The 23,177-nt window shown below is 36.6% G+C and overlaps 1 protein-coding gene across 10 annotated transcripts in view; it reads left to right on the top strand.

Moving 5' to 3' along the window:
• LOC142323519 (uncharacterized) overlaps positions 1–23,177 on the top strand; it is a 149,841-nt gene that overhangs the window by 26,499 nt on the left and 100,165 nt on the right. For 2 of the 10 annotated variants that reach the window (XM_075363279.1, XM_075363278.1), the window contains exon 4: positions 1,175–1,244. The exons of the other annotated variants lie outside the window; for them this stretch is intronic. In XM_075363279.1, the coding sequence (XP_075219394.1) occupies positions 1,175–1,194 (20 nt within the window). In that variant the 3' untranslated portion in view covers positions 1,195–1,244. The remainder of the gene's footprint in view (positions 1–1,174; positions 1,245–23,177) is intronic. 10 annotated transcript variants of the gene reach the window in all.

Below are 23,177 nucleotides of genomic sequence, written 5' to 3'. Positions count from 1 at the left end.
AGAATTACTATATCATCAGCAAATCGTAGCATCTTTATCTTTTCACCTTGTACTGTTACTCCAAATCTAAATTGTTCTTTTACATCATTAACTGCTAGTTCCATGTAAAGATTAAAATGTAACGGGGATTAGAAACATCCTTGTCGGACTCCCTTTCTTATTACAGCTTCTTATGTTCTTCAATTATTACTGTTGTTGTTTGGTTCCTGTAAATGTTAGCAATTGTTCTTCTATCTCTGTATTTGAACCCTAATTTTTTTAAAATGCCGAACATTTTATTCCAGTCTACGTTATCGAATGCCTTTTCTAGATCTATAAACGCAAAGTATGTCGGTTTGTTTTACTTTAATCTTCCTTCCACTATTAATCTGAGGCCTAAAATTGCTTCTCTTGTCCATATACTTTTTCTGAAATCAAATTGGTCTTCTCCTAACACTTCCTCCACTCTCCTCTCAATTCTTCTGTATAGAATTCTAGTTAAGAATTTTGATGCGTGACTAGTTAAACTAATTGTTCTGTATTCTTCACATTTATCAGCCTCTGCTTTCTTTGGTATCATAATTTTGATACCAAAGTCTTTTTGAAGTCTTACGGAACTTTCCTTTTTTATAAATATTACACACCAGTTTGTACAATCTATCAATCGCTTCTTCACCTGCACTGCGCAGTAATTCTACAGGTATTCTGTATCAGTAATTGTCTACTTATATCCTACATGAAGAAGCCCTAATCTAATGGATTACTAGTAAAATTGATACGCACTGTGTAGAAAAGATGTAGATTCATTCTTTCGAGTGGAATCGTTTGCAGTCCTCTTTAGATCATCCTTTTCTAACTTCTACTCTTTTCCTTTATTCTTCATTCCTTTCTTCCTGCTAGTGATCTCTAGGTTTTGGCTGAATGCCTGCTAGGTCCGGCTTAAGATTATGGTAATCTTTAGAAATATTATGTCCTTGAATTTGAGTGATTTTCTCCCAAGTGTCTGCATAAAAAGCTAACCTACAGCTGAAGAATGGTAATGAGTACTATCAGACCTCGTATTTCATAATAAAAATATGAGTACAATATTTACGTTACAAATGTATTAATTCCTAGCATAACCAAAACATAGTAAGTTGAAAAAAGGATTTATTATCATCGTCACATATAGTACTGTTTTTTTCTTTTGTTGCAGGTAACACAACGTTCATTTAATTATTAAAAAAAAGAAGAACTACAATGGAAGTGTCCTTCCATATATTGTGGTAAAACCTTTATTTTTTTATTATTTTATAAAATTTTTCATCAAAGCAAGTTTTATATGTAATGGTGGAAGGTAGATGTTCTTTAGATTTACAAAATTCACAAATAATATTTTTCTGCTCAGCCCTTGGGCCGGTTTTTTAGTTTTAATGTAATAGTGTTTCTGTTTCTATTGTCCTGCTTGTGTAATAAACCAAAGTACTTTGTATAACTGATAGATGCAGCCTTAAGAAAAAATTGCTATCACCCTTAGGTCTCTACATATACGCCCATGAATAACTTTCATCTGTATCAACACAAGTAAAAATTTCATACTGTCATATGTCTTCTTCATTTGTGCTAAAGAGGAAAGGAGAATTGATGTTTTCTTATTTCCAATGTGAAGGAGGATGGTTTTCAAACATTTTCAGAGGGATCTATATGCAGTCTGAATTCTGAAGGATTGTGACGCTGCTATAGTAAATCCAGTGAGGAATTTAAATCATGGGAGAACACTTTTATCGTGTAAGGAGAACAGGTGCCGAAATTCTTGCTGCTTAGTAAGGGAAACATATTTGAGTGCCACTGTAAGGTTAAAGCTTTCTAATTTTGAAGTCAGGAACTCTGAGATTACATTTAAACAAATTAACATAACGAAACAGATCATTAAGGTTCTGGTTCAGTAATTTGTGAGATTCAGTGCTCTCATCTTGGGAATTTGGATCCTGTTCTTTTTCGTTAATTTCTGAGTCACTATGTCTTCATCACCAACATTTTCTTCTAAACTGCACGTTTCTGGTAGAATTGGAAAAGTTAACGCCTCTTCATTTGGAATAGGCTCTCATAGCTGAAGGAAGAGTATAATATGAAACAGATTTCTTAAATTTACTTGTAATGCCTTTGCATTATGCAAGAGTAAACAGTGTGCGAGTGGTCCTAAACGATCTTTTCATACCCACAACAAAAGGCGTATATTGTGGCTTCCCACTTATTCAGCTATTTAGTAAAGTTACACAAAAACTATAGCAAATAAGAGGTGCGAGAAGCCCCACGCCCCACCAAAATGCGTTAATGACTCCCGGCCCCTCCAGCGGCAAAATAAATATAACCGCACTCCCGAAGGAGAGTTCCGGTACGGATTTCTTGTCACAAGTGACAATTAAGGATGTCCTACTGGAAATTCTAGCAATATTCCCCGCCTGTGCCAAGCAAATTCTCTGAAGGACGTGGTATTCAGGCCATCATGGAGTGTGACATGCTATCTAGGTACGGTTAGGCAAACTCTCAGACTGCTACAGTCGAACGCCAATTCAGTAGTAGGCAAGACGGCAGAACGTTGCCGCCAGGCCGAGTGTCTACTAATAGACGTGATACTGTTGTCCGGGTCGTTACTGTACGCGAACAAACAACTGACTATTCTAAATTACTTTACGTATAGTACGGATAGGCCAGTACGACCCGGACCTTTTCACAGACAGCAGCGCATCTCCAAACAGAGCCGCACGGTTAGACAAATAGTCTCGCACTACGGCCTGCAGGGCCACAGGACCGTTGCGGTCCTCCAACCAACAGAGGATAGAACTCCAATACAAAGAAAGAAATGACCCCAACATGCCAAAAAAAAAATTGCCAAACACATCCACAGTCGGCGCCTTCCACTTCGGCAAGTGCACTCAAGATGGAATCCTCAGTGAATCCCCCTTCATGAAGCCATACTGGCCTCAACTAAAAAGACATCTAACATCGATGCATTCCCGGAGCCGTTCCACGGATAGCCTCTCGGGGGGCTTGCCGATGGCCATCTCGAGACTGATGACTGTCGACCTAACTAGAGTCGTTTCCTGGTTTTGGGAGCACCGTCACCAAACCCATCTTCCTGCAAGTCGGATAGCCGCTCCGACTGGGGCGCCTTGAGAGCTGCCTGCCGGGCGGCTCTCTTGTGACGGGCGGCGGGTGGTGGAGGGTGTCCGGGGCTCGTTGGTCAGTGCCCGGTCCTTTCTCGGTGCCATTCGGGAGGGCACTCGGTCTGTGGTCACAAGATCTGCGGCTTGCTCGCTCGTGATGGGGTCTCGCCCGCCCTGGCCCCGACTACTGCTTCATCTTCCGGAGCGCCTGGAGGCAGATTGTCCGGGTTCTCCTGGTGAGTCGCCACGAATGTTGGCGTTTGGTCACGACCGCCTGGCCCGCGCCGAGGGCTGGACGGTGCGCGCAATTGCATGGGCTTGGCGGCTGCCTTACAGGGGTTGTAATGTCGCATGGAACACAGTGAGCAGGTGGAATTGATGGCTGAAAAATTCAGCTGGTCCATCAAGACTGGCTGCGATAGGGTCCTACGGCGGCCAAGGCTAATGGACGGTCCCATCATCGTAGTCAGTCCGCTGATTAGAGAGTGCCTGTAGCCGTCATGACCTTCGCTTTTGGGAGGCCGTCTGTTGATCGCAGACGGCGGCCCGGAAAAAGATGGTAGTCCTCTGACCTAAGCGTGCTGGGCGCAAGGGTAGATCGTAGGTAGGCCCAAGCGTAGCCCCCTAACGGGGATTATCGTTGATGACGTGCGCGCTGAGGTCCTACGTATCTATCGGCGCGTCCGCAGTGAAGACGTAGCGTGCTGGGTGCAAGGGTAGATCGTAGGTAGGCCCAAGCGTAGCCTCCTAACGGGGATTATCGTTGATGACGTGCGCGCTGAGGTCCTACGTATCTACCGGCGCGTCCGCAGTGAAGACCTACGAGCCATCAAGGAAATCACACTCGTGTTTCGGAGAGATTCCATGCGCGAGTTGCAGCGCAACCCCTGGCAGCTCGCGAAATCGTGTTATGGGCCCAAGCCATTGCACGTGCAATCCGGTTTTCGCTCGAGTTTGGTGGTCGAGACGATACGTTGACATCTGAGGCGACTTACCGGGCGTTCCTGGATGCTCTGTTTCCAGATGCTCGGAAAGATGGTGTGGTGGTCGGCGTCGGGGAGGGTGGGACGCCGTCCCTGGCGTGCGGGTTGTGGGTCCCGTGATTGTGGACCGTCTGTTTTCGCGAATGGCGCTGGGGGTGGCCGGGTGTTGGCTGGCTTGACCCGGATGTCTTCTGTCGCCTTTTGCTTGTCATGGGGAGCTCTTGGCGGGCGGTTCTCTGGGTGCCTTGGTTTGGGCTTCTTTCCGCTTGTCGGGAAGTGGCTTTGGTGAGGGTGCTTTTGGAGCCGGGAAGGGGTTCTGGTTCGGTCGGCGGTTGTCGGCTTCTTGATGGTTTTCGGCGGGTTGCTTCGGGGGGCTGGTTGTGGGACGGCTCTGGGGATGCATCGATGTGAGATGTCTTTTTAGTCGAAGCCAGTATGGCTTCATGAAGGTGGATTCACCGAGGATTGCATCTTGAATGCACATGCCGAAGTGGAAGGCGCCGACTGTGGATGTGTTTGGCAATTTTTTTTGACATTGAGGCGTCATTTCCTTCTTTGTATTGAAGTTGTATCCTCTATCGGTAGGAGGACCGCAATGGTACTGTGCCCTGCAGGCCGTAGTTTGAGACTATTTGTCTAACTATTTGTCACAATCTGTTTGGAGATGCGCTGCTCTCTGTGGAAGGTCCTCATCCTGGGAATCCCGCAAGGTTTCGTTCTCGGTTCTCTGCTCTGTAGTTTGGTATTTGACGGATTTCTTTGGCTGACATTCCCGAAAAGGTTCGCGGCTCGTACTTTCGCCGATGACTGTCTCCTGTTGGTTCGTGGTGGTTTGCGGCCGCGGCTTGCGGAACGGGAGCGGGCTGCTTTGACGACCGGTTAGGGCTGGATGGGTGTGTAGAATTTTGGGGTTTTTGTGCCCAAAACGAAGTTTTTGGTACAGAAATCCTAAAATCTTGTAGACTGTGGTGAACCATCACTTCGGGATAGACGAAAGCAGCTTTTATTATCTTATTTTGCTCGTCTCAAAGGACAGCAAAATCACCCGGCTTTTGACTCGTTCTTTAGAAATCCGAATTTAAGAAAGTACGAGGACCATCCACATTGTACTGCATCAGTAGGTGTTCGTACCCGACGTCTACTGCAGCATATAAATGTTGACACACCGTCATTCTTTCCAACGTATCGTTGCTCATATCCACCGCGGGGAATAAACCTTATAAATTTTACTTTTGACCTTACGACATACAATAAACAATCAACACTACCTATTGTCTTCCAGCAAATATTTCAGTGTGTTCTCTCCAAGATGAACTCAGACGCGGTGGTATACATTGATGGATGGAAACAAAACGATACAGTTGATTGTGCATTTGTTGTCAATGAAAGAACTTATATGTGTTGGTTCTGTGTTCTGTATTTGTTATCCGAGTAGGGAGTCTTTTACACTCCCTATCGGAATTTCTCAAATTTTATTTGTTTTTTTTTTATGTTGTAAGATTTTAGTGATATTAGTTGTAAGTAATTCTGTAAATATAATAGTTTTAAGTTTTATTTCACCGTTTTAATTTTTGCTTTTAACTCGGTTTTAATTTTTTATTATATAATTTTATATTAGTTTTAAGTTTTATTTAATTTTACTATTTTAGTTTTTAACCTAGTTCTAAGTTTTATGTTAGCGGTTTTATATTTTTTTATTTTTGTCTTTTTGTTATCCGAGAATGGGCGTTTTGCACCCATCTCGGACCTTGTTAAATTATATTTACTTTTGTGTTTACCCGTGATATTAGTTTTAAGTTTTACTACCTCCGTTAGATTAGTTTTTAATTTATTTTATTTTTTTCATAAAAAAATGATAACACATAGACGTTTTTGCCCTCAAAAAACAAAAAAAAATTAATGCCTCTTTGAGAGGACGAAACAAGTGGTAATCAGAAGGGGCAAGATCAGGACTGTACGTAGGATGAGCCGGTACTTCAAAGTTGAGTTTCTGGAGCGTTTCATCAGTGCGGGCAGCAGTATGTGGACGGTCATTGTCGTGCAACAACACAACACCTTTCGACAGCAGTCCTCGGCGTTTGCTTCGGATCGCAGGCTTCAGCTTGACAGTAAGCATCTCACTGTAACGCGCACTGTTTATTGTCGTGCCCCTTTCCTCATAATGTTCCAGTACTGGGGTCTTGTGAGTCTCAAAAAACCGTAAGCATCAGTTTTACTGCGGGCGGTTGGGTCTTGAACTTTTTTTTTGCGGGGCGAATTTGGATGTTTCCATTCCATACTCTGCCGTTTACTCTCCGGTTTGTAACGATGTTTCCGCGTTTCGTCACCGGTGACGATTCTGTCTAAGAAGATCGTTCGTTACCGAACGAAATGTTTTTGGCAGATGTACAAGCGCGTTTGTTTATGCGACTGTGCGAGTTATTTTGGGGCCCGTCTTGCACAGACTTCATGAAACCCAAGTCTGCTGTGGACGATTTCATAGGCAGAACCGTGACTGATTTGCAGACGACGTGTCACTTCATCGATAGTTACTCGTCCGTCTAAGAAAATCGTGTCGCGTGCACGCTCATGTTTTCCTCATTTGTGGCGGTAAACGGTCGTCCGCTCCTTTGTCGTGCGTACCACTTGTGCGACCGTTTCACAAATTGCCCTGATGTTTGCTATGTTAGAGAACAAGATGAGGATAAAGGTTAAAGGTAGGCAAAACAAAATTAATCTTTTCTAATAACTGTTATTTAATTTGAGAGCTAGAAAATTTTGCAAATACATCTACGTAGCGATATCCCGTGTCATACTTTATAAAAGATTTGCATTCGGTAGTGTAAACGTTAATCGTGGAAAGGTGAGTTAAAAAAAGAATAACTTAAAAAAATTGTTTATTACTTTCTTAAATTATCGTATTTTAAATTACAGGTACAAACTATTGAAGCATATCTCTAAGCGAGGATGTAGAAAGTAATTTAATACAATTAATTGATCGGAATCTCTTCCTCGTGTTATTTATTTTAAAAACCTGACAAAGTAAAGTACTTCAATGAGATTTCCTGATTGCGGAAGACAATGATAATTAAGTCGTATATAATATCCGATTTCAAAATTTGTTATTCTTTTGAAGATATTACGGAATATGAAATAAGAAGACTTTTGTTTACGATTAAATAATTTAATTTTTAACAAAACCTTTTTTACTTAAAAAAATGTTGATATACAATGTAAAAAAATCATTATTACAAAATGATTTGTCTGTTGGCGGAGGCTGCATTAAATTTTCATATTGATTCTCTCTGCTCAGTAATTTTTTACCGGATAATTAAATAAATCTATTACACTACGCTAGTTGTGTTGTTAGTTTATCGCCCCGAGTGTTTTACCAGAATAGTTCCTTTTGCTTTGTTCGCTTCGTTCAAGCTCTTCTAACTAAATCGCTGACTTCTGACGTTCTCTTCAGTCTGCACGAATAAGTCAGCCGCTTAGTCGGTTTAAGTCGTACTTGTATTAGGATTCCTCCACATACCGCACCGTACCGGGTCTGATTTTAGTACGTTCTAGTTGGAGTATTAATGTTTATGTGTATGCGTATAATTACTCTTACGTTATAAGAAAGTTCTTTATACACGAGTAAGTATATAACAAAGGGAAAATATTACTAGCGATCAAAAATTCACCTTCTCCTCGAGTTTCGTATCGGCTATCCTCAATTATCCACCTCCCAGTCTGTCCAACCTCATAAGCCCACGATTTGTATTACATGTATTGTCGCACGTATTAACAAAATTTGTAACTGAAGTTCACGTTGATTCTTGTCTCGAGTTTAGGATATTTCTAGCCAACAAGTCGGTGCAGTTATGATTATTACGTTAGACTTTAGCAAGCGCGCTCGTACTTGTTCGATTACATCGTCGTTCTTCAGGTACTGTTATTTGGATAGTTTGGTATTTAATCTTTAAATTACATCGGCACATCGTAGTTAATCCAGCAGTGTTGTGCTATAATTGTCACCGTTGTAGTAATTACAATTCGGCTTCGTTATTAATCTTCTTGCGAACGCGTTAGAATTATTTGTTTTATCAAAAGATAAAATGAATCGTGCTTGTATGTTTCAACCGTTTTAGTATTTTACCGTAACGTAAACTTTGTAATCGGCGGCAAGACGTGCGTTAAATATTTCTAATGACAGAAACGGTAGCAGTGTAAGAGCAGGCGGTGCCGAACCTATATACAAATGCGGCCCGATACACGGTTGTAGGACTCTAACTAAGCTTTCATAAAATTTTACTATTTGTTCGTGGATCTACGAAATTCTACGAGGCATTCTGGGAACACGAATTAAGTATTCATAACAACCCAGCTGGCAAATGGAGAAATTACAAGAAGTGTGCGCCGAAAAATGAAAAAAATCAATTCGTGTAATCGGTGGCCCGGGTCTGACAGTAGAAATCGACGAGTCTCTATTCGTAAGGAGGAAGAATAACGTCGGCAGAGTCCTTCAGAAGCAACGGGTTTTGAAGGGCTGTCCCGTGTGGCTGGGGTATATTACATTTCGCACTAGACAATCGTTCTGGAGATAGGTTATTGCAGAGTGTAGTGTACCAGATCGAATAATAATTTGTGATCGGTGGGTAGCATACAACGGGATATATATTTTGAACACGGTTAATGTGCAACCCACCGGGTCGGTCTAGTGGTTAACGCGTCTTCCCAAATCAGCTGATTTGGAAGTCGAGAGTTACAGCGTTCAAGTCCTAGTAAAGCCAGTTATTTTTACACGGATTTGAATACTAGAACGTGGATACCGGGGTTCTTTGGTGGTCGGGTTTAAATTAACCACACATCTCAGGTACGGTCGAACTGAGAATGTTCAAGATTACACTTCATTCACACTCATACATATCATCCTCATTCATCCTCTGAAGTATTATCTAAACGGCAGTTACCGGAGGCTAAACAGGAAAAGAAAGAAAGAAAGGTGAAAAATCCGCAGACCACCATCGATAAACCCGGTGTCACAAGTGTTGTATACACTCGTTCGTTGTGAATCGGCTTGTCGGTTTGCTTAGCATTTCTCGCGCCACCTCCTCATTCGGTCACCCTAAAGCATAAGACCGATTGTCTGTGCCACAAACTGCTACTGAGCCGCGAAACAGTTTAGCGACCGGTGTCATAACTAGCTCGCAGAGCTAACCTAAAAGCGTGAGCGGAATAAGCGTGGTACTATACACCACTCGCTTGCGTTTCCCACCGCCCAATTGTCATACATCGCTGTAGTGGGTAGGCGCACCCCGTCAACTACTAAAACATATATGACTATCAGTAATTGATTTATCTTGTTAAAGGCAGCGATTCGCTGCCACGCCTAGGTCGTTGAATGTCAGCAAGTACCTGTCCACCATTAAAGCGCATGGAGCCTTATTCTGGCTGGTAGCCAGCCGTATCTCTCGGTTAGCTTCCTACAGCAGCGCGATAGGAGTCTTTTCGCTTAGGTAAACTACTGATCTCGGTTGAATAAAGCAACCGCATCAAGGAACTCCCACACGGTCCGACAATGCGGCTCTCGCCACATTGACTTGCCGCTTGTGAGTGGCCGATATTCCCCTTGACCTCTAAGTTCCATGGTGGCCTGAGTTCTGGCCCTCCCCAAGAGCTGGGCGATCGAATATCATGTGTTCGTTCGATCGGACCTCCCCGCAGTTGCACAGTTTATCAGCTGCCAGGTGGAGCCGAAACAAATATCGGTTAAAATTTACATTGTTGGAAAGCACACGGGCTCCCGTCGCCCTTAAAAACGAAGGAGAGGCAAACCATCCCCCCAGATCCTGTATAAATCTATACAAGGACCTTCCTTTAGTCGTGGCGTGCCATTCTTGTTTCTATCGTGAGGCTGTAAAGCCTCCTCCGCAGGCGGGAGACGGGCAACTAATCGAAATTTAGAACCGGTGTATTGAGATCGATCCGCTCAGGTACAGGCCCGGCTCGAAACCGCATCTCGGATACCTTAGCCTCACTGCCTCTTCGCAATTTCCACGTGGCCGCCCGAACTTTCACCACTAAATCGGTTGGGAGAGCCTTTCCCGATGCAATGGTAGCCTCGTAGGAGGTTGTTTTAAAAACACCAGTGCGTACAATTAAGGCTCTGCGCTGGGCACTCCTTAAATTTTGAATAAGTGCTCGACTTCTTTCCACCTACGCGCCCAAACGGACGCGGCGTAAGAGGTCAAACCTTTGAAGACAGATCGGTACGCTATGTACAAATGACGGCCCGATAGTCCGTAATCCTTCCGAGCAATCCTCCTAAGCTTGTGCATCACAGAGACGGCGTCCGCTGCTACTTGCCTAATGTGATCGCTAAAACAGCAACTTCTCATCAAACAAAACACGTAGGTACTTATCGACTGGAACTCGACTGAGTACAAGCCTTTATACTTATACGGGGGTTACGATTGTATGATAATTTGTCTGCACCCTTGTAAGCATAAACTTCGTCTCGGGCACAGAAATCCTTAAATTTTGAATGTCCATTCAGCCCTCTGCGAGTGACAAAGCCGCCTGCGCTCGGTTTTCTAGCTGCGGTCGTGAATTACCACGAACTAATAGGAGGCAGTCATCGGCGAGAGCCTGGGCCGTGACTCCTTCCGGGAATGTCAGTCCCAAAAATCGGTCGAATACCAGGTTCTACAGCAAGGGACCGAAAACGGAGCCCTGATGGCTTCCCCTGGTGACGGACTTTTCCACAACTAGGTGCGCATCTTTAAACAGAGCCGTACGGTTAGACAAATAGTCTGTTACCACGGCTTGCAGGGATTCGGATACATTGCGGCGTTCCAAAGCATAGAGGACAGAACGCCAACACAAGGAAGGAAATGCCGCCTCTATATCAATAGAAATAGCCAAAACATATTTGCAGTCGGCGCTTTCCACCTCGGCAAGAGCATTTAAGATGCAGTCCTCGGTGCCAACCCCTTTAATGAAACCGTATCGGCCTCGATTTAGAAAACAGCTTATATCGATGCTTTCCTCGAGCCGTTCCACAACCAGCCTTTCAAGCAACTCGCCGAGAACCGGCAAGAGGCTGATGGGTCGATAACTGCCGACCTCACCAGGATACTTTCCAGGTTTCAGTACCCTTACCAAGGCCACCTTTCAAGCAGCTTAGGCATCCCGTGAACAGTCTGCCAAGCGGTTCTCTTATGACAGGCAGTAGATGGTAAAAAATATCCGGGTCAAGTCGGTAAATAAGTACTGTATAGTACTTATTTAATTTTTTTTACGGTTACTGTTCAGCAACCAAAAAATGTAGTTTTAGATTTTAATTAATTTTTTCTTTCCCGTCTGTATAGCAGCTATAGCTATATAGAAGCGAAAGTATAATAATCGGTCAACACAGGGCATATCCGGTTCTCACCGAGTCTTGACGAACTGACCCCTAAGGATACCAGAAAACCGAAAGATGGCATCGAAACTTCCGCAAAACCGAAATTTCTGCGATAAAATGTGCGCATATATGTATGCATGTTGGTGTGTAAATCGCCTTATATCTCCAGAAATACTTGACCGATTTTCACCAAACTTGACTATAATATTATTATAGAAGGGACATCGGCGCTATTAAATTTTCAATTAAGAAGGTCAGCGGATGGGGGATACAGGGGGAAAAACGAAATCGTCTCCCGATTTTGCATAATTAAAGTTATATATTGTTTTTTATAATTTTGTGAATATCAATAAACAATTTTGTAAAAAAAGTTTTTGCTAAATTACCACCACCTCTAAAAATAGTTTTCGGTGCGGCCTATAAATCACCTTATACTCGTAACTCCAGAACGGATTTTTTTTTTTTATTCTGAAGTTATTGAAAGCAGTACAAGGGGTGATTTTCGTTGCAGGTTTTTGTCGATAATTTTGTGAATATAAATAAACAAACAACTCTTGTAAAAAAATTTCAAAATTTCACCCCCACCCGTAAAAATGATTTTAATTTTGAAGAGTTATAGACGGTAGTATAAGGGGTGATTTTCGTTGCATTCTTTTAAGTTAATTTGTGAACGATTATAAAAGAAACATCTTTCGTGTAAAACCGTTTTCTAAATTGCACACTTCACTCCAAAAAATATTAATAATTTTGAAACGTTGTAGAAGGCAAAGCAGCGGGTCTTTTTCGTCGTAGTTATTTCCGTTTGAATCTCGTCGGATCCACAAATTTGTTCCCCATCAAAGTGCGGTTCTTGCCCTGCCGACTTCCAGCCTTAGACACTCTACATCCCGCTTACGGCCGGACTACTGCTGTAGTCGTTAACGTGTTGTGACGTCACAGGCGAGCGGTGGAATTAAATAAACGAGTAACGTTTAAGGAGTAAAAATTTATTTAAAGTGGCCGCTAGTACGGTCACACCTGCGCGAATGAAATACGGTATGCGCGCGCGCTTTAATTGGAGTAATTGAATTAAATAAAGAAATAATACTGTATTTAAATAAAACGATAAATAGTTTCAATTAAGTTGCGTGTGCGTAAACTGTGCGTCAGAAAAAATCGCGTAACGGAAAAATCCTACAACTGTGTCGTCAGTTTTTTCTTTTTGTAAACTGCTCTTATTAATTTTCTTGTTTTAAAGTTTATTTAATAACGGTTTAACGTAAATATTTTTTGCAATAATTTTTTGCGCGGTTTAATTTTTCTCCAGATATTTTTTTTATCGTATAACATTTATTTTTTAAACCGAATTAAAAAGAATATTAGATGCAATCTTTTCAGAGGGAAGCCTCTTTTAATTTTTTTTTTCCTTAGGCGTAAATTAAGTTTAGAAAGGAACAGATATTTATGTTGTAAGTTTCGTTTAAGTAAGTTTTTTCATCGATTCGACTTCAAGATTACCGGCTGTATTTTTTAAAAATCTAAATCGTAAATATTTAAGGTAAGAAGATTTGTTATTCTAAATAATTTAAACTTAGGATTTCTCTGGTGCAGAATATTATTATAGATAAATAATTTATCTGTTGTATTAATATACAAAAATACCGATGTTAATTTACCGGTTTCCGTTAGAGGATCGATTAAAGTCGTCAAGTAAAACCGGATACGATTAATTAAACGCTTAAACTTTGAAGATCATGGCTGTTGCCATTTTTAGGTCGATTAATATCGACCTTCTAATATAACCGTAAGGGGTGAGTACTGTAAAAGGCTTTTTAATTGTCTAAGCTAAGTAAACTTTCAAAAATTTGGAGCTAAAATGCTTTACGCAACCGAAGTACTTATTACGTAAAAAATTAATATTAATTTTTAAAGTAATTATTGGATAAGTAGGTTTCTTCTAGTATTAAAATAATAACGATAATGATAAAATATTCATTATTTTTGTTTTTATAGTTAATAATTCACCGAACTAAATTAATGATTTTAATTTAATCTTTCTCTCTCACTCTCTCTCTGTTTATATATATGTAAAGCTAGGAATTGACTTTTTCCGGGGTGGGGGGGCAAAGGGGGTTGATGATAATTTTAAAATACTAATTATAATGAAAATCATTTTATATCAAAACCGTTTTTTATACTTTATTCCTTTTGAAAAATACAAAACATACGCTTAGATTTAATACATCATTTTCTACGCGTATAAGAATCGTAACGTTGTATTTAATTTTTTTCATAATCCGCATTTATCCTTCGCACTCCCGCATTTACACTCCAACAAAAGTTATGAATTATTAGAAAGCTAGTCTTCGATTTTTCTTTCTCGTCGTAATATCTAAAACTTCATCAGGATTAACAATAATATCTCGACGCACCGACAAAAAAACTAACGAAATTAATCTTCCATCCCCCTACTTGTTACTCGCAGGCGTTTTGACTTTCTTCAATGTGGAGAACGAACGTTCATTAGTACACGTTTTGACCGGAAGAGTCGCTAAAACTTGTAAGAGATAACGGATATTCAGCAAATATTCTTTATTGCACCGATCCTATACTTCAATCGCTTCTAGATCGCATTTTAAATCTAACGACTATCTCATATATATCGCCGTTACTTTTTAATCTTTACATGGAACTAGCAGTTAATGATGTTAAAGAACAATTTAGATTCGGAGTAACAGTACAAGGTGAAAAGATAAAGATGCTACGATTTGCTGATGATATAGTTATTCTAGCCGAGAGTAAAAAGGAATTAGAAGAAACAATGAACGGCATAGATGAAGTCCTACGCAAGAACTATCGCATGAAAATAAACAAGAACAAAACAAAAGTAATGAAATGTAGTAGAAATAACAAAGATGGACCACTGAATGTGAAAATAGGAGGAGAAAAGATTATGGAGGTAGAAGAATTTTGTTATTTGGGAAGTAAAATTACTAAAGATGGACGAAGCAGGAGCGATATAAAATGCCGAATAGCACAAGCTAAACGAGCCTTCAGTAAGAAATATAATTTGTTTACATCAAAAATTAATTTAAATGTCAGGAAAAGATTTTTGAAAGTGTATGTTTGGAGTGTCGCTTTATATGGAAGTGAAACTTGGACAATCGGAATATCTGAGAAGAAAAGATTAGAAGCTTTTGAAATGTGGTGCTATAGGAGAATGTTAAAAATCAGATGGGTGGATAAAGTGACAAATGAAGAGGCATTGTGGCAAATAGATGAAGAAAGAAGCATTTGGAAAAATATAGTTAAAAGAAGAGACAGACTTATAGGCCACATACTAAGGCATCCTGGAATAGTCGCTTTAATATTGGAAGGACAGGTAGAAGGGAAAAATTGTGTAGGCAGGCCACGTTTGGAGTATGTAAAACAAATTGTTGGGGATGTAGGATGTAGAGGGTATACTGAAATGAAACGACTAGCACTAGATAGGGAATCTTGGAGAGCTGCATCAAACCAGTCAAATGACTGAAGACAAAAAAAAAAAAAAAAAAAAAAAAACCAGATTACTGAATTCATTAGTTTTAATTTTCGAGTTAATAGTTTTTAATTCCTTGTACGAAGTAAAGAAAGTATATTATGATCGTGAAAAATTTTCAGATTTCAATGGAAATATCCGTTTTGACCATCCCTGAATCCATTTTTACTAGTTTTGGCGTGACGTCTGTTTGTATGTATCTCGCATAACTCAAAAACGATTAGCTTTAGATTATTGTAATTTTTTATTTAGGACTGTTGTAACATCTAGTTGTACACTATCCCTTTTGATTGCAATCGACTGAAAAAAAAGTGCCGAAAATCCAAAAAATTGGGAGTAATAAGCCCTCACTGAGAGCTTTTCAACGATATATCATAAGTATATATATATTTCACTTATTTTATATTATGGACGATAACTGCCGTAATTTTGCGCCAATCACTTTCAAATTGATACATAAAATATAACTGCCCAAAATTTCGATCGAGTTCGTTAATGGGAAAAATCGGACTATGGCAGTGGAAATGGGGTGGCTTTTTTTAGAAAACAAAACATCGCTATAACTTTTTATTAAGTAAAATATTGAACTTCCGTTCAAATTCCTATAAGGGCCTAAAATATATGTAAGTAAAGTTTTTTGATATCGCCAACTATTGGCCCAGGGGATGGAAAAAATGTGGTTTTGAAGACAAAAAAATCATACCTCCCTTAATAGGCACAATATCGAATCTGTTTAAAGTGATCGTTAATCCTCTAAACATTACCTAAAGCTTTTATCTGAAACAATTTTTGATATGACCAACCCTTACGGCAAGGACGACCAAAATATTACCGGAATTGTAAGATGGGCTAAAATTGTCGTACGCTAAACATGTGACTTTTTTTCACGTGCAGTTATGTTTGTATCGAGTAAATATGAAGTTTTTCTTAACTTTAAGGTGGAAATCATTTTTATCCCATACTTAGCACCGGTGAAATCTACCTTCGCCTTCCGGTGTGCCGAAAGGGTTTTTTTTAATATTATAACACTTTTAAACTACTTTCAATATAATTTATTGTAAACGTATTTTTTAAATGTAATCAATAATTAAAAAAAAAAAATGCTTTAATTTTGCTATAAACTTTTATTTTCTTTTATAATTACATTATTTTATGTGAATTTTTTTTGTGGTTTTCCGAGAAAAATAAATTACGATTATAAAAAAGTAATCAAGTATAGTAAGTATAACCGGCCTCCGTGACGCGAGTGGTAGGGTCTCGGCCTTTCATCCGGAGATCCCGGGTTCAAATCCCGGTCAGGCATGGCATTTTCACACACGCTACAAATCATTCATCCTATCCTCTGAAAGTAATACCTAACGGTGATCCCGGAGGTTAAAAAAAAAAGAAGTAATAATAACTATGTTTCTTTCCAAACCGTTAACTGCCATCCTTATTTCATAATTAAAAAGAAAAAATAACTGGATGTTAATGTTGTCAATTGATATTAATAAATTATTTAAGATAAAATAGATTATGAATATTTGTTTTTATAATGCGTGATGAAGATAAAAGTTCGTTGCCGCCCTGTCTCATCAGCGTTTTGTTGCTGTACACAGTTATGTAACCGTTTTTCACTCCAATCACGCACGTTCAAGGTTAACAGAGTCTTATCGCTTTTATATATCCCTTTACCCAGTGGCAGGAAATAAAGTCAAAAATATAAAATAAAATAACTTAAAGCAACTTTAAGCTTTGTGTTCGCTTTCACCGTCTGATGGTTTTTGATTTGTTTGTTTTTGAATTTTTTGTCGGGTTAAGAATTATTTTTATGTGCAAATTAAGAATGAAATATTAAAAAAAAAAAAAAAAACGTTAATTCAAAGAGCCGAACCCAGTACCTACAGTTTTTTTTAATCGGGTTAACCTTTTTCTGTTTAGCCTCCGGTAATTACCGTTTAGATAATACTTCAGAGGATGTTCACTTCATTTACGAGTGTAAATGAAGTGTAGTCTTGTACAGTCTCAGGCCGACCATTTCTGAGGTCCTATTTTCTAGATGTAACCGGGTATCGAATCTGGAACTTTTAGTCTAGCAGGTAAAGTAGCTACCTCTCTAATAGCACGGAAGTCATGTTACATCTAAAAAAGATTAATACTGTTTTTTTTTTAATTCCTGATTTGATATTTAAAAAATATAATAACACTTAATAATAAAATTGTATTGTACTATATTATATATGTACTATAATTGTATTGAACTTGATTACGTATATAAAATGATTATTACATGCAATTAAATAATAAGTAAAAATCTCGTTATAACCCCTTTGTGTACGGTTGGCTGTGTTGTAGTATATGTCCATTTATAGTTTTAAGTGAAAATTTATTCTCTTTAATATTTTATCTAATTATAAGTCGGGCGAGATCGATAGTAAATTTTAAAAACAATTTAATATTAGAGGACGTGTAACCGATGGTCTCATGTTAAAAAAAAATTGACGGTGAAAGAAACAGTTTGCGAACCGAATTTTAGATGTAATAATTTTTCATTATAATGTTGTTGTTGTTTAAAACAAGTAAGTGGTTGTGTCTTTCGATGTCGGTTGATTCCGTTGTCGCGGAGTGGGGGGGGGGGGGTGATGGAGAAGCGCATCATGAGTGTAAACTAACGAAATTCACAGAGATGTTTTGTCTTGTAGTTAGTTATTGGCGGGAATTATCGGTGGATAGGCGACTGAATACGCAGTGAAATTGTCTTCATATAACAGTGTTGTTTAGTCTAACCTAATCCACATGTAACGTTATCCAAATTTCATATTTTTATTGAGATATTCCTTATTACTGATTTAAGGTTAGTTTTATTTATTTTGTTAATATTATTACAATTTTTTAAACAATAATTAGCAGTTGTTTTATTCTGTGTATGTATTATTCAAATTATTTATTAGATTAAAAATGTTAGATTCCAGTTAACGCCGATTGATTTTTACAAAATAAATTTAATAATAATAAATAAATAAATTTGTTGTATTTATCAATTAATAATTTATCCAAGTACTAAATGGCGGGTAAACACTCGAAAAAAATAAATAAAGAGAAACAAGTTTATGGTTGTATTTTAGGTTATTTGGCCATTAACGGTGTATATATTTAACTAAACTGATATAAGCAAAGGGTATTTCGTGAGTGATATATTAGATATATTAAGTTTTAAGTCTGGTAACGAGAATCAATCGTGCTAAGCGAGAAAATAATTCGATTTAGTCGAGCTCCTGGGTTCGACACCCAAAATAGCTTACCGTTTCTTCACCGATCTCGGTTAATGTCGTTAAATATTCATAAATGAATGTATTCTCGGGAATAACACAAAAATTTGAAAAAAATAATTTTTGATAGGAAAGAAAGCTACAAATAATAATTTTAATAAATTCGTAAAAATATTTTTAGAAATCAATAGTATTTTTTATTTAACATATATATTTAACAATAATTAATCGTAAGAAAAGAAAAAAAACATCGGTAGCGAGTTTGTAGAAGGCGACCGATATTTATAATTTATGTGAGGTTCTGAGTTCGACACCGAGTAATTGTCATATATCTTAATAATTATGCGTACATAGTATTTAAAGCAGAAATTATTCGTAAAAAGTACGACATATATACAACAAACAGTTCATTACAAATTTTTATATTTAACATTTCCCGTGTTTACTTTATATTTTTTAAGCTAAATTAAAAAAAAAAATCACAACATTGTTGAAAATGTATAGTCGATCGTTCTTTTAGAGGAAAACTATTTTTAAGAAAGATATAACGATCCTCCTTAGATCGATCGGTTGATAAATTAAGCGACTGATATACCGATAATCCTAGGTTGGAATCTCGGCATCGTTTGGCATTCCTTATCGGTTACAGTTCATCTAATTCTTTAAGTACAATTATAAACGACGCAAAATAAAGAAATTACAAAAAAAAACTATGTTTATTTGGCTGATCAAAGGAGCACTCAAATTAAAAAAAAAATCGAAGTAACATAATTTAACGATGTACTCGTATTTTCGAAATAAAATTCTATACGCGTAATTTTTTATTACTACAAACGACGTTGTAACTTTTCTTCTCGTCGGGAAAAATCTTTGGATCAGAGGTTAAATTTTACGTAAACTTTTAATTTGTCGTTACCGTTTTTTTTGTTATAATTCCAACAAGAAATTTTTTAATGCTTAAATATATACAGTAAGTTGTAACGTACTGTCTACAGTAAATAAAAAATATACTAAAGTCGTTTAGATTAATCAAGTGATGTGCTAATGATTTTTTAATTACTGAAATTGTCTTTTTCACTGCTATGAGTAACTTGTGACATGATTATAAGTCATAAAAAAATGTGGATTAACACATTTGAAGTAAAACTAAGAAAATTTCAAATCTGACGCACAGTACTGAGTTGCTTCAAGTATTTCCTTATAGGCTTACATCGATTGCTTGTCAGTTTTCAAAGTATATCATTCGGAGGGGAACCCGTATCACCAACACCGTATATACTGACATGTCTACATGGAAGTAATGCTAGTAGAGTGAGTGGTCCTGGTCTGGAAAGAGGTGTGATTGGCCGTCCTGCTGAGTTTATGATTGACACCCGAAGTGCCGGACAAGGAGGTTTGGGAGTCACTGTTGAAGGTCCGTGTGAAGCTGCTATAAACTGTAAAGACAATGGAGATGGTACTTGTTCAGTTACATATCTACCGACTGAAGTGGGAGATTATAGTATCAACATTACTTTTAATGATATGCACATACCTGGTTCTCCATTTCAAGCTATCATCCATCCTGAGGCAAATGTTAAACGAATCAAAGCATCTGGCAACAATACAACTTCATGGTAAATTACATTTGTATGTGTGTTTTTCCATGTTTTTTTTGTGTTGTCAGTTTGCACTTGTGTTAATTCTTTATTCATTTTATGTGAATATTCGTTTAATATTATTTATAAAATAAAACATTTATAAAAATGTATTTAGTTATGCTATTGAGCGTTCTGTGCCTGAAATAACTGCTTGAAGATAGAGAAAAGTATATTTTTGAAAGTTTTTGGTAATTTTCTGATTTTTTGCCTATTTAATTAATAACAAAAGCGCTGTTAAAAATACCTGAATTAAAAAAAAATGCTATTTTAGAACAATTTAATGTATTAAATTAGTACTGTTGTTGAAATATTCAGAATTGTAACATTTTATTTGTACCTTTATGTGCTCCATATGTAGATCTGCAAATGTAGAAATGATATTCAGTCGCCTGGCGTGTTTGCTTAATCATGGCATGACATTACCATCACAAATGGAAAAACTATCTTTTCCATACATTATCCACCTCATGAGTTTAAATTAATAATTATTATCGTGAAATTTAATTTATTTACTGGAAAAATTCATCATGAAACAACTTTCCCTGTCATTGATTTATTGAGCATCAAATATGCAAATATGACATTTCTGTGTGATATCTTCTTGTTTGATCTCTAATCTAATCTGAAGTTAAAAGGCATCTAATTTTATTAATAATGTTCCCAGTATGGTTTTCAGATAATTTTGATCTATATATAGATTTCTGTGCACTTATATTTTCTTATTTTCAAACTGATAGAACCGATGATGAATTAGTTTGTTATCAACTATGCCTTGTTCAGTATTTACTTAAAATTGCATTGAACTGAATTCATTTATTTCTTATATATCACAATGTGTGTGTGCTTGGGCCACATCATATGGATTATAGAATAATGACGATCAGAAGAACAAATTAACATAAAAGGATGTTTGCATATCTCATGGTTACTAGTTCTTCCACTTCTCTACTGCAAGTAAAATATACATTCTTTCTTGATACATTGATATTGAAATCATTTGTTTATGTTATTAGTTTTGATACTATAAATTATTATTATAATTCTAGTATTCTTTTTTTAAGTAAAATGATAATTTGTATTATAACCTTAATACCAAGTATACTTCTTCAAAATAATGTAATTTTTGTACATTCTAATGGTTAGATATAAACTGAAAGTTCTGTTTGATACCATTCATGTCTAAAATTTAATTTTAATTGCTGCAGAATAGTGCTTTGTGTAAAATATTTGTTTATAAAAACTCATGTAGCTCAGCATTTTACAGCTTTTTTACGTCTGTCATAATTTATCTTTGTAGAATAAAGCTTTTGTAATCTTTGTTTCTATTTGTTAATATTGCATTTTCCAGCAAACTCATGGCAAATTTTTTTATATAATAACTGATTTTATTTATTATTTCAGTAAGCATGTATTTTAAGTTTTTATATCTCTGTTAGATTTTTTAATTATTTTTATCTCAATTTTTCATTTATATTATGTTGGTAACTTAATGTACTTAAAATTGCTTAATTTTTTCCTACCAACAAAACAGTGTCAAGAAACTTCTTTGTAAAGTTGCTTTATTACGTAGAGATAAGTTAACTTATTTCAAAATAATATTTGAGAATCGCAAAATAAAAAAATAAACTATGTAAGTTTGAGTACAAATGTCCCAACTTTTGTGAAGTAATCATTATTTATAATTACTGAATTCTAATTACTGTTCGAGAAAAAAAAAATTAGTTGTTACAGGAACTAATTTTGGATATATTAAAAATAACAATGAATGCAACCATTTCTTTTGTAAAGCCCTTCAAATAAAGGGCTGATAATAAATTATAGTGTACAGATTTTGTTTCTAATATAAATGCGATTAATTATTTTAATTCGAGAACTATAATGAATTTAAATAAAATCTTCCACGTTTTGCTTATTTTAATTCGTTGTTAGGTTATGTTGATATTATGAATTCTATTTTAAATTTAGTGTTATGTGGTGTATATGAATCGTGTATAAGCATTAGCATCTGTGTGTTGTGTGTGTGTGTGTGTGTGTGTGTGTGTGTGTGTACATGAATGAATGTATGTTTCTTTATATGCACTTGTATATGAAGAAAGATTTTTTTTTTTAATGAATTTGAGTGTAATGTAATATTTATTATAAATTGCTGGCACATTAGTGAATATCTTGTTCATCAGCAAAACATGAGGTGTGACTGTGTTGTGCTTACTTATTTAGTATTACAAAATTTAATAAAACAATGAATTACACAAACACAATATAGATCATAAGTAATAATTATTTATTTTGAATAGTTCATATAAATAATACAGATTATTTCAAGAATGGGGGTAGCTGTGTTGTTCCACAGATAAAAAATGAACTGCTTAGCTTTTTCCTGGATGGATCAAGGAAAACCGCTGCAAAACCTTAATCACAACATCACAAAATACATAATTTAAAAAATGATATTAATATTAAAGTGATTAAAATCTGTACTAATACATAAAAATTGTAAATTTTAAACGATAGTAAAGTAAATATTTTATGATACTTTAAAATACTTATATTTATAATACTTATAAAATAAAGTAGTGTAAAAAAAATTAGAAGAAAATTATTTGTGGGCATATTGTTCATACCTGTTAAACAAAGGTTCAGAATTTTCAGGGTTTCTTTTCTAGTTAATATTGCATAAAACTAATCAATAAAATACAGGTCAGTAAATGATTAAAAATGGCAATAGAAGCATAATAAGGCCTTCCTAATACACTGAGGTATTTCATTGTTTTCCTTAAAAACATTTATGCTATCTGATTTAACAGAGGTATATTTTGGTGAATTTTAGGAGTAAATGATTCTTATTCTTTTTTTTTAATAGATGAGAGAATTTTTAATTTATTAAATGTTGGTGTACATAACTCATATTGATTGCTGCTAAACAGTGATCTGACAGCTAATTTTATATAGTGAAAACTCATTCTGGCTTCTTAAAGGAGCCTAAAGAGATGATATTATTTTTTAGGTAGGGAAGTACATAGATATAATAAATATTTAATAATGATGACAAGCTTAGTGTTTTCAAATAAAGCATTTTGTTATTAAATCTCTAATTGAGTCTTTTATTGATCACTCTTAAAAAAATAAAAGAAATATTTATCTCAGATGCTTCTTCAATTGAAATACTGTAATCTGTATAAAAATTTCTATTATTATCTCCAGGTAAATTTGTAAAACATTGTCAGTGTAGGTGCCAGAGATATCTGTGATTTTAGTTGGCAAGGAGATAGAAATGTAAGGGTAGAAATAACTCGCA

This window comes from Lycorma delicatula, chromosome 4, assembly GCF_047948215.1.
Source record: "Lycorma delicatula isolate Av1 chromosome 4, ASM4794821v1, whole genome shotgun sequence".
Lineage (NCBI taxonomy): Eukaryota > Metazoa > Arthropoda > Insecta > Hemiptera > Fulgoridae > Lycorma > Lycorma delicatula.
Note: the sequence above shows the minus strand (reverse complement) of the source record. Positions and strands in the feature narration are given on the sequence as shown.